Source organism: Carassius auratus, chromosome 3 (genome assembly GCF_003368295.1).
Source record: "Carassius auratus strain Wakin chromosome 3, ASM336829v1, whole genome shotgun sequence".
NCBI lineage: Eukaryota > Metazoa > Chordata > Actinopteri > Cypriniformes > Cyprinidae > Carassius > Carassius auratus.
Window position 1 is genome coordinate 9221962 of NC_039245.1, and position 18087 is coordinate 9240048.

The 18087-nt window shown below is 37.0% G+C and overlaps 1 protein-coding gene across 1 annotated transcript; it reads left to right on the plus strand.

The window, feature by feature from the left end:
• The first annotated feature begins 3078 nt into the window (after positions 1 to 3078).
• On the plus strand, positions 3079 to 11659 carry LOC113046960 (protein Wnt-9b-like). Its single transcript, XM_026208135.1, has 4 exons — positions 3079 to 3308; positions 4431 to 4684; positions 5928 to 6193; positions 8556 to 11659. The coding sequence occupies exons 1-4, from the start codon at positions 3223 to 3225 to the stop codon at positions 9024 to 9026; spliced, it is 1077 nt and encodes a 358-aa protein (XP_026063920.1). The 5' UTR covers positions 3079 to 3222; the 3' UTR covers positions 9027 to 11659.
• The last annotated feature ends 6428 nt before the right edge of the window (positions 11660 to 18087 follow it).

Consider the following 18087-nt stretch of genomic DNA (forward strand, 5'->3'; position numbering starts at 1 on the left):
AATTGATTTTTTTTATTTTTTAAATAAAAGATCAACATGATTAACAATTCTTTGTTCATATTTACCATGGGTACTAACAATTCTTACCACGTGTGGAGATAAAGTCCAGTCAGCAGAGGGTGCTGCAGATAAGACAAAACCAAGCAATTGCCAGTCCACTGAAGCCACAACGACTGGCTATTCACCGAAGATCTGAAAGCTACTCTTTTTGTTGTTGATTTATTTATTTGAAATTATACTCGGATGTGTAAGCAGTGGACTGTTCACATAAAAGCTGGGTACCTGGAGAATCTGCCATTAAATTAAGCTAATTCTATTTTTAGGCTGAAGCTTCTTTCAAGAAACACCAAACAGCAGTGACAAAGAAATATGACCAAATTGGGCCTTTTCGAGTTCAGACCTAAAAAATACATAAATGAGCCAATTGTTGGAATGATAATTCCATTTTAAAAACATATCAACACAACATAATTTTTTTTTTTTTTTTTTTTTTTTTTTTTTGAGGAGTGTGAGAAACAAAGTTCTCAAGAATTAACTTCCTAAAATAATATAAGTTCATCAACCAACAGTGGCACTGATCTAGAGTCAGGTATGCAAGGTTTTGCTGTCAACAAGATACACTTATTTTAATAATGATATGCATAACATTCTTAAATTTAGTATCAGTTTAAGTGTTATCTGCTGTATCATTTCAAAGACCTCAAAACTATTTTAAACTAAACTAATTAATCTTTATTCAAGAATCCAACACTAATGATAGAAAGATGAATGTGCCACCTCTTAAACTTTATATTCACCCACACTGTTCGCATTTCAGAAGCAGAGTTGTTTGGACTGGTTACCACAAGCATGAAGTGCACCTGGCACACCTCCGTCATAAAGGTGGTGGTCTTAGACAAAGAAGGTGACATCATAAGGGAAATGTGGAGCCCTGTTGGTCAATCACTGATGGAGGCAAGAGGAACTGAGATGAAAGATCAGCCATGATTAGCTCATTATATCTTGTGCTTAGTGACGACTTCAGCATCAAAGACGCCAGAGTGTTAATGATGCTGAGGAAATGAGAATGGAGCCACAGTTTGTAAACAAGGTGTTAGAATTAAACAAGAGTAAAAAGACACTCAGTATATACTGAATAAGACTTATAGCAACTTAGTGATGATGACATTCAAATTCTGAATTATTTCCATGTTTATTCAATTATTTATTTTTGATGCCAATAAAAAAGATACCAAGACAGTTTGTATGGAAAAAAATTATATAATAATTATATATTATGAATTAATTATAAAATGGTACGTTCTGGTATGTGAAAATCTGCAATATTAAATCACACTCACCACGAAGATAGTTTAGATCTCCCACTTAGATGAAAAACTATGGACAGCATGTAGCGGAAATAACCAAGAAGCACCGGATGGCCTGTTTAACAGCGGTTATATGCAAAACCATCACTTTTGCCAATATTCCTCCATTTATGTGTGTTTTATGTCAAACATTTTCATAATGGTAAGTAAGAGATTTTCTACTGCTAAATACCACTATACTAAATAGTACTAAATACATTTTCCAAGGGCGAAACTATTTTTTTTTACGTCTTATAATTCTGAAAAATACATTTCTGTACATTTTCATTTCATAATTAAAGTGTGTGTCAAACCAAATGCACCAAGCACCATTGCACTATTAAGTATTTGACAGATCATCTAGCACATCTAAGTATCCATGTAAAAAGGGTCATCAGAAATATTTGTCAGAAGCATAAAATCTTCTCTTTTTTAATTTATTCAACTTTCTTTGTACATACTCTGTGTCCACTTAAGAAAACAGTATGCTGATGGTTTATCAAGCTTGTCACCTCTTCTATTATGCATGTTAAAACTGCTGTTTAATCCACTGTTGCATTAGGAATAAAGTATTTACAATGCCATTTTCATAAATGTGTTTTGATTGTCTCCTTGTTATCAGTACTTTGACAGCCAAATTAAGTACAAAAACTAAATGTTGAACAAACAGGTTTTGGCTAGTGGTAGTGACTCACATGAGGTAATTACTTGCAATTGTGCAAATGATGTGTGCAAACCAATGGTAGACAAAACAGAATATATAATCAAGTGTAAGTTAATCATATAAGTTTTTATATTGTAAATATCCAAATGTTTTGGAGGCAGCAATGCCTCAGGTTGTATGGACCAGTGTTAATCAAATGTGTTAATCAATTTATATAAATTACTTTTCTTGAAATCTTTGCTGAGATTATCGTATCTCTTTGGTTTGATTCTGTTTCTCCTGTTTTCTTTTGTTTTATTTTGTTTTATTTAATTGGTATTTACCGCTCCAGTGCAACGGTGTGACGTCACACATAATAAACGCACGTGAATGAAAAAGTCCGATTACAATGCAACATCACACAAGCCATGAGAAAAAGTTAAGGCAACAATGCCAACCGATATCAGTATATGTCTATATGGACCGAGAATACGCTGTCGAACATTATACATCATATGTATTAAACAGACTGAAAATTTCGGAAGTGAACTCTAGAAGGTGAATGAATTATGAATTAAACTTTTAATGGTAAAAATGTGTGTTAAGTGTTTTGAATTTAAATATTCAAAGCTTAAATAAAAAACTGTGTTGAGTTCCAGCATTTGTCATTGTTAAATGTGTTAAGTGTGATATTAAATGTGTTAGGTGTGGGACGGTCCATCTGGGACCTATAGAAAATGCAAACGGATTATTTTAAAACAGGACGAGGTCTTGTTTAAATTAACATAAAAATGCCTCAGAGGAAAACGTTACATGTGTGCATCTTGAGACCGAACATTAACTGCCATTTTTTATATATATTTTCAGTTGAGACAGCTCAAACATGCATTTTAATCTGGGACTAGCTTTAAAATATCTGTGAAACCGGAGGAAAATATATCAGATAATTAATCCATAAAATAATTCACAATAATCCAGATTAGAAAGAAAAGGAAAGTTGTCTGAATCACCCCTAAGTAAACATGAGCCCTTCAGAAGGTAAACGCACCTGCTAATATTTAGGGATAAATGGACTGATGATTCAATAATCTGACGCACCTCACCCCTCTCGGGACCGCGCCTCCCCAAGGGCTGAAAGGAGTTTCTGCCCCTTTAAGAAGTTGAGCTGTCCAGCACAGCAGGGATTTCAACACGGACAGATAGCGCAATGAAGAGCAGCGTCGACCCGTCATCATGTGCACCGGGCTTCCGAGGACTGCCTGTCCCCTGCGACTTTTTGCCCTCTGCATCCTTCTCTCCCACGCAGCAGCCTATTTCGGGTCAGCAAAGACTTTTTTTGTCCTCTGTCATTTCGGAATTAATTGAAATAGCCTCTAAGTGCGTTATTGCTGTATTTTACACTGAATATAATCATTTTAGATTGCGGCAACAGGTGGAGATATTTGGTGATGTTAGATATCCCATGCGCAATTACGCATATCTTGTATGTTTAATCAAGTTTAAAACCTACGTTGCATTTTGTCTGTAACAATCAAATGAGGCAATAATAAATAATTATTTGTTGAAGGTGGTATTTTAAAAAGATCTAAAGTTTTTTGAATGTGCAAGCTTAGACTTTTTGCTACAAGTAGCTGCAAGTAACACCATTATCATATATATATATATATATATATATATATATATATATATATATATATATATATATATATATATATATAATGAAAGTTTGATATATAATGATATATATAGTTGTTGTTTCGATTATCGCAGTTGAGCGCAGTGCAGTGTATAGATCCAGATGTTTTCTGATGGTTTGGCACCGCGTCCTTACCCTCGCACTACCTGATAATTAAGATCTTTCTGGCTTACGTTAATAGGAAGTTGCCCGATGGTTTTTATAATAAGAATCCTATAAACACGTAAAAACACAGTGCAATGGGATTTATTTAAGAGTGCTTAAGTTTGTTAAGAGCCACAGTAGCGTTTTAAAAAGCCAAGGGCGCTCGATAGCATACTGAGTGACTGAGGAAAGAGCACGTGCAGTTTGGTGCATTCTCTATTCAAACACGACTATTCAAATAAGGTATTTAAACATATTCAAAGTACATGTGCCATCACTCGTGCATTCTAGAAAAAAAAGTTAATTTGCTGCCTTAAGTTTTCAAATACAATAACTTTAGAGCCAAAGTTTAAACTCTTGGAAATTGGGGTTAGATAAATAATTGTGACAAGTTAAAATGAAACAAAGATGTTTCATAACATTATGATGAAAACGTTTTACACTTTATGTGATGTTCTAAAAGGTCTTGAAGGTCTATTTTAGTGTATAAATGTATGGATGGAGTTTGTAAACAAATCAAAATGAACCCCCCGCTGAAAAAATAATTGAATGGTTTAAATGTAAAGAGTTTCAGTGACTGTATTGTGCATGTTGTCTTTAGCCTTACAGGTCGCGAGCCCATGGTTTTTCTGGCCAGTCCATTTGCCAACGAGCCTCCGAACAGTAAAGCGCACCTGAAGCAATGCGAGCAGATGACTTTGACGCGCCGGCAAAAACGCTTGTGCCGGCGAGAACCGGGGCTGGCGGAGACTTTGAGGGAATCTGTCCGTCTCAGCCTCCTGGAGTGCCGCTATCAGTTCCGCAACGAGCGCTGGAACTGTAGTATGGACGGCCGTGGAAGCCTTTTAAAACGAGGTACGTTGTGAGACCATTCGCACAATATATTGGTGTTCCAATTTTTTTTTTTTTTTTTTTTTTTTTTTGCAAATGTTAGAATGTAGCTATGATAGGGTTGACAGTTCATCAACTTTAGCCTTGCTCTCAAGGTCATGAAATTATAAGCTGTTGTTTATGAAATTGTTTGAATTGTTAATTTTTATTTCTCTCTCAAATAAAATATATCCACTAAAATACATGAATTTAAAAACCACAAAACACAATTGTATAATTTGCTGTTTGGTAGCCTTAAATTAGTCAGTAGGCCTACTTATTTGTCAGAAAGGGAATGCTTTTAGCATTAACAACTATGCATAAACCTCTATGTGGTGCCTGCTTCCAAACGAACATGTGCGTAATGTGCAGGATGTGAATGTGAAAGCCATGCGTAGGTCAGTCCGCTGGTAATTAGGGACTTGGGAAGCGCGGAATCCCTGTGCGGTTGGGCCTCGCGGGGCCAGTTGAAGTATTTTTATCTCGCGGAAAAGCACTCAGTTCTCAGAGGAAAAGGGCGGCTTGATCGAGCGCTTTCATCTGACAGAAAAACTCAGTCAAAATAATAATGAATTGGATCAAAATACACGCCTGGTCTCAGCTCTGATCTAAGCAAACAAACAATAAGAGGAGGTTGGAAGGAGGGATTATGTTTAAAGGATCGTGACAAAACACTGCACTTAACACTTGGAAAAGTTGGAGCTAGTTCATGATAGTGTTTAAATGTAAGATAAATCCATTTTGCAGGCATGATAAGGGAAGCATTTTCGTTTAAAATCTACATGAAGTGAGTTTTAAATGTATTAATGTGGTAATAGAAATGTACTATTTTAAAAGAAAAAATGACGCATAGAAACAAAGATCCATATTTATATTATTGTGGACATGCCTATACTCACCCATTTTGTTATCAGTAATTGGTAGCCTACTATTTGAGATTTGCATTATTTGTAATAAGTAATGCTTATTTTTTATTAATATTCCAATTAGTGCTTAGTATTTAGCTTGTCATGTGGACTCAGCATGTCACCCCACTGAGGCGATTTATAACATATAAAATCTTTTATTACGTTACTGATATTATTGGAGTGAGTCGTCATCAATGTAGCCTACGTGATTCAAAACATATTTTTCAAAAGCACGAATGTTTTTACGTGTATACTTTTTAATGTGTAAAAAGAGATGTTCACATTTAACACATTTGCTCATGAGTGCATCACTTCTTTAGGCTTTAAGGAGACGGCTTTTCTGCACGCGGTGTCGTCAGCAGCGTTGTCTCACGCGCTGGCCAAAGCGTGCAGCTCAGGGCGCATGGAGCGCTGCACCTGCGACGATTCTCCTGGTCTACAGCAGCGCGAGGCCTGGCAGTGGGGTGTATGCGGGGACAACCTCAAATACAGCACTAAGTTTCTCAAGAAATTCTTGGGGCAAAAACGGGTCAGCAAGGATCTGCGTGCCCAAATCGATGCTCACAACATTAACGTCGGGATCCGGGTAAGATGCAAGATATTAACATAAAAAAATATAATCAAAGTTAGATAAGGTTACAAAAGAGGTTTTCGCAACAATGCCAGAAGAACATTTTTACAGAGAATATTACAGTTGTATGCAGATTTTCTTGGGAACCATATATGCAAATATGTTATCTTTATTTTAAAAAGTGTTCAGGGTCCATTTTCCTCCAAAACTCATAGAAGAGAACATCTGTAAGGGTTAACTGTCTCACACCTTCTCATCCTCTCTTGGTTGATGTGGTGCAGTCTTATAGTTTATTGTAGCCCAAAGGAGAGTTCAGTGGGTGGGGTGAGGCCGGTAGATGAGCAGGTATTGGCCAGCTCTGTGGAGCCAGGTGTTCCTTCCCCTGGTCCAGGCATGACAGCGCTTGCTGTGAGGACCCTCTTCAAAATTAGAGGTCTCCCATGAGGGCGATTATACAGAGGCCTCTGTAATATATGAGCATTTTTTCCACCTACTGTATGCCTCCCACTCTACAAGTCTCACTGCTGCCACTGCCGCCATCGCCGCCACTCTCCCAGACTTTCATAAACACCCTCGAAAAAGTTCTGTTACCAGGAAACTGAAAGCCTCAGGGAAAGACAGAGAGAACGAAAAAGGGGGAAGGTTTATGAGGTTCAGAGAAAGAGTAAGAAAAGAATAGCTGGACAAACTCGGATCTTATCTTATCAGTCTCCGGTTTTGTTGTTTTCCAGAGTTGACACCTCAGGCCACAGATGGCGGTTAACAAAAACAAGCAAAGGTGGCTGAGGTCTTGTTTTCCCTTCTTTCAGATTCTCTCCGTTGCTTCTCCTCTGTATTGCTCAGGTGGCCCTGGGGTGGGAGCTCATACCTGTGTAGGGTGGAACACGCCCATCGACCATTTGACCTCCCCATCTCACCCTGGGCACTTTCTGATAGACTAAACAATGAGATTTGACTCCCAAACTCAGAATGCCAATACTTCTAAATTGAAAATAGAGAGCGAGAGAGCAGAAGGTTCAAAGATGGAAATGTGCTGATCTGAGCATAGATCAGGGATGGTGGTCTTCAAGAGGTGCAGGTCAGAGTTGGAAGACCGCCAGCTCAGGGATTCCCCCTGCATCCATCATCTACACCATGTCAACCCAATGTTTTTAGCTCAGGGCTATGGAGTCTTAGTATAAGCTGAATTACTTGAACAACTTTGGATAACATGCTGTCCCACTTTTACAAACTTCTATGTTCATTTCCCTCCCCATTTTAAGATAATCAAAACCAGTGTATTCAAGTGACACTCCCAAACATGTAAAATAGTTATTTCTAGGCCAGTGGTTCTCGATGCTTTGGACTCCAAGGCCCATAATTGTCCAATATTTGAAGGCAACAAAAAAGAAGCAGGCAAAAAGCACACACATGTGCACAACTGGATGCTCGACCAAGAAACAAGCAGAAAAATATTTAAATGTAAAGTCGGCAACACCAAAGCTCCAAAGGTATCAAAACTTTATTCTTTAAAAACATTAATATTTTTCCAATATTTGAAGGCCCCATTAATTTTTTTGTTGTTCATAATTTTTTATTAAGAATTAAGGAGTAGGATTAAAAAAATTATATTTGAACTCATAATATCTAAACAATTAAACATTTTAGAGCTTGGCATAACTAGAATAATCTATATTCATTTATCTATTCAAAGCTTTAAGATTTTAATTTACATGACTATTTACATGACAGGGTCTAGAAAATATTGTTTTAAAACCTCATTTATCCCAGTTTTCCGAGGCCACAGGAATCCGGATTCCTTAAAGAAATAACTGTTGTTGAGGTGTGAAATAAAATAAGAAATAATTTGAAGTTGAATTGTCATCTTGACGCCCCCTTGGAAGTTTGTCTTGGCCCCTTGGTTGAGAACCACTGATCTTACTCCGAGGCAATATGAAACAAATGAAAATAAATCACTAACAAAAGGTCTGTTCACACCAAGAGTGAAAACACACATGATTTGTGTGTTAATCTTGAGTATACTCTTGTGAATCTCGAGTATACTCTAGTGAAACTCACAGTAATTTTTTAGGCTTGGGCTCTGGACATTTTTTTTTCATCATTTAATCACCGGACAAGAAAAAAATTAAAATCACAGAAGTGTGAATAACTCTTTAAAAATCAATTGTTTCTCTTTAAAGTCTTCTTCAGTACCAGATATCCTGGTGAAAGGGTCATAGCCAATCCAAAAAGTGAGACCAAATTTCAGCATCCCATATCGAATCCTCCCTTAGTCGCCTCGGATTTCTTAGTTTCTGTCTCATTTTCACAGGATCATAGTGTTGTATTTGGCGTACTGTGTTCATGTGTTCACCTCTGTCTTTTCTTTTCCTCTCAGGCGGTGAAGAGTGGTCTTAAGACTACTTGTAAATGTCACGGTGTCTCCGGTTCATGTGCTGTGAGAACATGCTGGAAGCAGCTCTCCCTGTTTCAAGACACAGGCCACCTGCTGAAGTTCCGCTATGACACAGCCGTTCGAGTGCACAGTGTTACCAACTCCGCCACTGGGGAGAGCGAGCTGGCAAGCCCACGGCATCATAGCAACACGGGTCCCCGCCCACGACCCACCGAGCTGGTATTTCTTGAGGAGTCGCCCAGCTTTTGCAGGCCGTCGCGTTACTCGCCCGGGACGGCCGGCAGACCATGTTCAAAGGACACCAGCTGCAGCAGCCTGTGCTGTGGATGGGGCTACAACACGGCCCTCCACCTCACCACCCTCTCCTGCCACTGCCAGGTCCGCTGGTGCTGTCACGTCGAGTGTCAAACCTGCCTCCGTGAGGAAGAGGTCTACACCTGCAAGAAACATTGATAAGAAGGAAACTGAGAAGACAAAGTGGAAAGTGAGGAAGCTTGAGGATTTTAAGGCATCTACTAGACAGAAGTTTGGAGGTTGTGATGCAGGTTGTTGCAAACAAAAGTTTGGGGGAACATGTTTATTTAATATGACCAATTGGTGCCTGAAAAAGCCTACAGTATGACAGTTCTTCCAGCATTCATCCACCACCCCAGCTCCTCCTTCTTGATTGGTTAAACTAGTCTAAAACCAGTCAAGGAATTCATAGGAGTTCCTACTTTAGGGCTTGGGTCAAGTCTCCAGATCAAACCCTTTAACATGGACAGCAAGCCAAATATGTATACCCCTTCTCCATAAATGATTATGTGAACTTGTGAAACAAGTGTGGACATACCTGGCCATGGGTCCCAGAGTTTCTAGAATGAAAATTGCTCTTCTGCTGTCAAGGAACCCGAATGAGACGTTTCATCCGTTTCCCAGCTTCTCACAAGCAGTGGAGGTTTGAATTGAACCAGACTACTCTTTTCTTCTGCAGTGATAAACCAGCCTCACTGGGAGGTTGCCTGTTGAACGGTCTGTGTTGATCGCACACTTATGGAAATGGACTAGCGATCTGCAAGGTTTAGTTATACTCAAACTAATAGTTGGAAGAGAGATGGCAGTCTGCTCACTTACATTTCTGACTGCTCATCTCTCTACCTGCCTATAATGTACATTCATATCTCTCTGTTGCTCTGAGAGTCCACTTAAGGCTTCAAAATATACTGAGAGTATGAAGCACTTATGAATGCATTTATCTGTGAATAGTCATATATATGTAAGGAAGAAAGTACTTGCATCTGTTATGGCATTCACAGTTATAATGCTTAACAAAGATATTACAAATATATTGGGGGGGGGGGGGTTATGCTGATAAACTGGAAATCTACTGGGAAACAGTCTGATTCATAGACTTCTAATGAATGTTAGAGAAAGTTATATAATCAGAAATGTTATATATAGAAATATATATATTTAATGGCCATTAAATGGCTGAATGTATTTATTAGAATTAGATAAAACTGATCAACTTCTGCAACTTCATGTATACTTGCTGGTGTATTCCAGACTGCATTCATTTGCCACATTGCTGCATGATGTTGAAGTATGTCAAAAACACAAGCATTAGGGATCGACCAGAACAACGTGTATCATTACAGCATGACCCATACGTCACCTCTCCCTACAGCTGCGTATAGTGTGTGCAAACATCTGGGCTTCTGAGTATGTAGTTTCTATTCAGTTTCCCATCAAGGGTAATGAAAGTGAGTATGTCCCATCCAGAACAAAAGGAAAACATCTCCTTCCCTAGTAAGCAAGGCTCTCTGGTCTATAAAGTCTGTAAGCTCTTTCATGTGTGTGAAGCCTTTGACAAACTCCATTCCAGTCCCTTATTAGCCCATTACCAATCAGAGCAAATACCAGTGCTTGTTCTCCAGAATGTGCCGAAAGCAGAAAAAGTTCAAAGTTGGTATGCTGGATGCCCAATTGAGGCCTTTGTTACAGGTAGATTTACGAATAAAAATAAATAGATAATAGTACTTATATATACTGTATACTTGTTTTTAGCTTCATTTTATATTCATTTTGTTCAAATCATTCTTGTTTCATTTTTATAGTTCTTATTTAAAAGTATTTCATTTTTTTTTTTTAAGAAGGCCAAATATGAGTGGAAATGTTGAAAATCAGTTGTATGGGGACAAATTTTAGACACACAAAGTATTACTCATAAATATTTTCTGTTCAAATTAAACAATACATGCATTTAATCACTTAATAATTGAAACTCAAATTTAAAGTATGTGAATGTGAGCATGTTCTTGTCTACTTGTTTGTGTGTGTGTGTGTGTGTGTGTGTGTGTGTGGTGATTCTGGGAAGGCAGAAAACTGCAGTAAAATTGGCCACATCAATCAAGTGGAAGAAAGTCCAAGCCTTCGGTAACATGCCATTCAGCTGACTTGTTGAACTTGTTGAAGTACATATGCATGTTATGAAAGCTTTCTCCTGAAATTGATTCTGTGTCTATGAAAGAGACTTTACTAAAGAAAGAGAGTTATCACACTGAGTCAGCACATGCAAATATCTGAAACCCCAGTGGTGGCTGTGAAAATACAAATTAGATAGTTTCCTACTTCTGAGTGTATGTGTGTGTGTGTGTGTGTGTGTGTGTGTGTGTGTGTGTGTGTGTGTGTGTGTGAATGTGAGTGTGTTTCTTTGCTGCAACAGCCAAAATGGTAACATTTATAGCACAAATATCTGAAATGAACCCTCTGTCAACCTGTGGGTTATGGAGTCTGTGTTTGTTTGTGTTGTCATAGCTTTAACAGTGTAATGTTTCACTTTGTGTTTTCATGCTGGGGATTTTTGCTACTACCTCACCCATACAAAGGGGGAAATTAAGTACTTAATAGTTTCTTTTTTTCTTAGATATTTAAGACAATGCTTCTTTTAAAAGCTTTAGCCTGAAATACAGATGCATTTACTTTTTTCTTTTTTAACTTGACCTATTTCTTTATTTAAGAACCAATGTATCATATTCAAATAAAACAATACATTTGTAAAAATGATGTCTGACATTTGACAACAGATTCAACTCTTCAAATTAAATTTAAAAAGCTGATTTTCTCTCTGTCTCTCACTTTCTCTCTTGCTGTGTTTGTGGTTGCACACCTGTCCAGAGCTCTGCACGCAAACACCTGCTCTCTAGTTAAATAGCTAATCATGGAGCTGACGGATCCTGACCTACTCTCAACTTGAGCCTCATTCTAATTTCACTCGCCCAAAATATATACAAATTGTTGAGCTTGCACATGATGTGCCACAATACATGCACAAACACAATTCCTAAGTAATGAACTCCGGAATCTGGCATGATCCAAATGAGTGTCTTATAGTTCAGCTACTTTCACTCTTAAAAAATAAAGGTGCTTCAAAAGTTTCTTCAAGCGATGCCGTAGAACAACCATTTTTCGGTCCTACAAAGAACTTCTTTAAAGAACCATCTCTTTCTTATGTTTTTGTAATCTGAAGAACCTTCTTTAGCCACAAGGAACCTTTTGTGAAACAGAAAGGTTCTTCAGATGTTAAAGGTTCTTTATGGAACCATTAAGACAAAAAGGTTCTTCTATGGCATCGTGATGCACTTTTATTTTTAAGAATGTAATAGTGTAGCTTTCCAGTAACAAAGGACGTCAGATTAATTCTAGTGTATTGGTTCATTAATTCAGTTCACTTAATTTAGCCAAACTAAATTAAATTAAATTGACGTCCACAATGTCAATTTAATGGAGATTGTCCATTGTTTGTAAACCCTTCATTACTTTTGATTGAGGGAAAAAAATTATAAGTTATAATTGGAGCACCCATCATTCATAAAGTGCCCCTTGTATGTTAGTTTATTAAATATTCTGGAATATTCACAGAAAGGTGAACTCATCACAGAACTCATGTTCACATGTACAAAGAACTTTATTATCTGAGCATTAAAGCATGTGTGTATTACCGTGTTTGATGCATTTAAAGGTAATAGCCCCAAACGTCTCTCCCATTCTCTGTTTAGACATAATAAGAATAATAGTTGTGCTCTATCAAACAAATCTGTGCTTTTACTGTCTGCCCAGATCCACAACTCAGACCTCGTCTAATGGCTGTTTATCAGTACTTGCCCTTATTAAAGGCACACAGAAAAAGGTTGGAGGTGAAACGGACCAGAGATTTGTTGTTTACAAGACAACAGCCAGGTCATGTGGCGGCTTTGTGAATAAAAGCCAATTTGGTACAAAGCCAAAGTCTAAAAACAGTTAACTTAAGCCTCAGTGACTACATTTAAGCGCGCATACTGATACACGCATGCTTCAACAAAGGAATTTCTAACCCTTGGGGCATGTTAAGGAGAGAAAGGTAGAGTTCAGACAGAAGGGAAGGATGAGTGAGTGAGTGAGTGAGTGAGTGAGCGAGCATTTGGCAAGTTACTATTTGACTTTGGCTTCACACAGAAGCAACAAGACTGTAGATTAATATGCTGCTGTGGTAACCTGCAGGGGGTCTGTGAGGGATGATACAGCACAAGTTTAATAATGAATCCTAAAGCCTTCATTTCCCCACAGCCATCATCTCACGCACACATCCCCTACAGAGAAGCTGCAACGGGGGAGAGTGTGTGTTACCTAACAAGCGGCTTCGATGTGCGTATTTTCAGCCTTACCATTTTTCATTTTAGTATTATATGCAAGTGCATTTTTCTTTGAGTTGCGGATATTTAAATATTTACTACCTGAGGATGTGTTAATGTGATCACAATGTGTTTGTGATGTAATAATGTTCTGCCTGGTCAGCGAGGTCAAGCGTGTCTGTTACCCTCTGGGGACAGGATTATCTGCCATCTTCAGTCTGGATAGAAAACAGACACACACAGTATAAAAATACCAGTTAGCTCTTTGATAAATTAGAAGTAAGTTAATTTTCAGGCTCATGATAAGATGAAACACTGCAAGCCAGCCATAGACAGTGATATGTAAAAGATGGATTTTTGTTGTTGCTGTATATATTTATTTTATTCTGGAATACAAAATCTTTTTTTTTTTTTTATTTAGAGTGAAAGGTTTCTAATGGATGTTATAGGTGCTTCATGGAACCATAGATGCAAATAGAGAACCTTTATTTTTAAGAGAGTAAGTAGATCACTTATAGTGTATATTTTCATAAATATTATAATATTAGTATATTTTCCGTTGCTTAGCAAATGTCCTTTATCCAAAATGGCTTAGTTTTACATTGATCACTGGTTTATGTGTTACCTATTGGAACAAACTAATGCTTAGCTCCGTAGCCTTGAGCAAGAACACATTTCTATGAATTTGTTACCTTATGTTTTATGAACCCTACGAGACCAACACATGAAATGCTAAAGAAAAAAGTTTGTCGCAGAAGACAGTGTTTTATTTGAAAAGATGAGGAGAAATGTAATAAATAGGCATTGTCTGAAAAGTTTCTGTGAGGGAGTGAGGGAGAGAGAGAGAGAGAGAGAGAGAGAGAGAGAGAGAGAGGTGGACGGTGACACAGGTTAAGAATTTGGAATGTGAAATGAGTAATGTTTTTGCTCAACCAACATCACAATGCCTGGAGCTATAAAAGCTGAGTGCATATCTTCATACCTCCATCCATCCCTTCATCCCCTCATCTCTCTGTACTTTTTGCATTCTTTATCCCTTAATTTGTCCAGCTGTCTATAATTATTGGTACTGTATATGTTTTAAGTTAAAGGTTTAATCTAATATCCAGTCCCTGTAGAGTAAGTTACAGAGGGATACAGCAGTGGCTTTCAAAGAGCACTATTAATCTGTACAGTCCAACAGGTCTTTTCAGTGTTTTTATGAGTGATAAATACCAGCTTGTTGCCTGTCAGGGTTTGCATGTTTCAGACAGACCTTTAGTCTGTGTTTTCTACACCCAATAAAGCATTGGATCATAGGCAGTAATTTAGATATATTTTTGAGATGGAAAAGTGCATTTTTACAAATGCTAAAAACATGGCTTTCTAAAGAAAGATTGCTATCAAATAGCACGAAGATTGACAGAGCAGCCATCAAGTCTTAGACAGTGTTCTAGGTTATTACCTGCAGAGTTTTTAGGTACTATAATTAACATCTCTGTTTTTTATATCGACTATGCATTCCATTCATTTTTCAAATTGGTGTGTTTCGCAGGGCCGCAAAGAAATATAGAGCTGAGTATCATCAGCATAACAGTGAAAGCTAACACCATGTTTTCTGATGATACTGTATCTCCCAAGGGTAACATGTAAAACGTGAAGAGTAACGGCCCTAGTACTGAGCCTTGAGGTACTCCATACCGCACTTGTGATCGATATGATACCTCTTCATTCACTGCTATGAATTGATGGCGGTCATATAAGTACGATTTAAACCATGCTAATGCACTTCCATTAATGCCAACAAGTTTAAAGTTTACTAATCTATGCAAAAGAATGCTGTGGTCTATAGTGTCGAATGCAGCACTAAGATCCAGTAGCACTAATAGAGAGATACAACCACGATCAGATGATAAGATCAGAGCATTTGTAACTCTAAGGAGAGCAGTCTTAATACTATGATACAGTCTAAATCCTGACTGGAAATCCTCACAGATACCATTTTTTCTCTAAGAAGGAATATAATTGTGAGGATACTACCTTTTCTAGTATCTTGGACAGAAAAGGGAGATTCGAGATCAGTCTATAATAAACTAGTTCTTTGGGGTCAAGTTGTGGTTTTTTGATGAGAGCCTTAATAACAGCCAGTTCGAAGGTTTTGGGGACATATCCTAATGACAATGAGGAATTAATAATAGTCAGAAGAGAATCTATGACTTCTGGAAGCACCTCTTTTAGGAGCTTAGATGGTATGGAGTCTAACATACATGTTGTTGGTTTAGATAAGTGATCCTCAAATCTGGCTCGCAAGATCCAGTTTCCTGCAGAGTTTAGCGCAGACTCCAATTAAACACACCTGCCTGTGATTTACTAATGATCCTAAAGACATTGATTATCAAACTCATGCGTGTTTGATTAGGGTTAGAGCTAAACTTCGCAGGAAATTGGATCTCGCGAGCCAGATTTGAGGATCACTGGTTTAGATGATTTAACAAGTTTATACAATTCTTCCTCTCCTATAGTAGAGAATGAGTGGAACTGTTCCTCAGGGGGTCTATAGAGCACTGTCTGATGTGATACTGTAGTTGATGACTTAATGGATACAATTTTATCTCTAATAGTATTGATTTTAGAAGTAAAGTAGTTCATAAAGTCATTACTGCTGTTTTGTTGGGAAATTTCAACATTTGTTGATGCTTTATTGTTCGTTAATTTAGCCACTGTATTGAATAAATACCTGGGGTTATGTTTGTTTTCTTCTAAAAGAGAAGAAAATTAATCGGATCTAGCAGTTTTTAATGCTTCATAACATTACGGCTGAACCACTGATGGCAGATGGACTATTCTGACAATGTCTTTCATACTTTTCTGGACCTTGACAGAGTATTTTACATGGCACTCAATGGGACAGTCACAAACCTCCTGGTTTTTATCCAGAATTTATTAAATCGTGTTTCGAAGACGAACAAAGCTTTTACGGGTATGGAATGACATGGGGTAAGTGATTAATGACAAAATTTTCATTTTGGGGTGGAGTATCTCTTTAAACTCATAAAACAACTAAGACTTGAATTTGAAAGAAAAACAAAATGCTGCATATGATCAAAAGTACTTATTTTGGTTGGTCACAAGTGCAGTGCATGTTCATAATAAACAGAAGGTTATTGTCAGTTGGTGTGGGATCTAATTTAGTAATTGTTATAGTTATCGTTGTTAATATGAATAGGCCTTTATTCTTTTCAGTGGTAAACCCAAGCAGAATCTGTAGACCATTTATTTATGTATTTCTTTTTAAATGGTGCTGAGAGTTAAACACATCTACTTGTATTTAAAAGTAATTAGTCAAACTATTTAATAAACAAACATACAGGTTTTGCTGATGTGCACTGTGAACTTGAAATAGTGCTACACTATTATAATGTAACCTTTTAAACTTTAAATTCTTTCAGTACTGTAAAGTAGTCAGAAAGGTATGTGGGTATCATCATAGATTTGGGTTATTGTTTATGTTTATAATATAGATACAGAGGGAATGTTCATCTCGAATATGTGCTGGAGGGTCAAAGGTGCTCCTCTCACAGGTGGTATGACCACAGGACTGTGTGTGTGTGTGTGTTCATTACCCGCAGCTGTTTTTCACAGAAGTTCTTCAAGTTCAAGATCTTCAAGTTCCTCAAGCTATAGAGATGCAGACAGAGTGTGAGAGATATGGAGGCAGATGATTTCAACACAAAGTTTGAGGGAAGTTAGAATAAACACTAAAGCACTAAATAATAATAATAATAATAAATAAATAAATAAATAAATAAATAAATAAATAAATAAATAAATAAATAAATAAATAAATAAATAAAAAAGGATGCCTTAACTTAAGATTGATGTAGTTGATTTACAAATATAAAATGTTAATCCATTTGGATTAAATAGTTTAATCTAAAATAAAATATAATAATAACAATAATAGCAGCAAAATAAATGTAAAAAAAAATCATGACTTAATTTATTAATGAACTATTTCAATAAATGGAGAAAAAACCATGGGAGAAACTAAGTTCAGTCAGGGGACAGGTTCCCCCAAATTCATTTAATTCAGGGATACAGACAGTTGTGGAACAAGTAATGTTCATTTAATTAAAATGTATGAAATTGACACAAATTGGATATATAAACCTGCCCACTGTGTATTTAAAACACATTCAGTTTATTGTTACTATTACAGAAATCTTACGTTTTTTTTTTTACCTGTTTCATTTACAGTACCCTATGACTGACAAATGTGCATCACATTAAGTTTACTCAGTTTATCATAAAACTGTGTGATCCAAATGGATAGAAATTTAACATGAATTGCAAATATGTAAATCTTAAATCTAGGCCTAAATATTTATTTGTGAAGGCCCACAGTTGAACAATCCACTTAAAAACACAAAGGCAAAAACACAAAGGCAAAAACACAAAGGCGAAATCACAAAGGCTTACAGGATTTTATTGGTTCTCCAGTACACCTATCATCATCTGAAACACAAGTGCTTTATTCTTCTCCTCAAAATAAAGAAACCTCAGAAAACAATAATGAATGAGAAAACAGACATCTGACATCCAAACACTTTTCCCCTGGAGCGATTTCAGCACCATTCGTGATCCTCTTCATCATGACATCATGGATTGCCACCTTCACCTGCTGTCAAGATAAAAGACACCGACTGCTCTTCCCACCAAACATTAAACTCAAGTGACTTAACTACATATTATTTTCTCTTTATGCGTGAAAAAGACACAAAAACACCTTGTGCTGTATATATATACCACCACCGATAAATAGAGTTGTTGTTATGGTTGCTAAGACTGAAAAAATAACAACTAACACACTTTTTGTAGCATTTCTA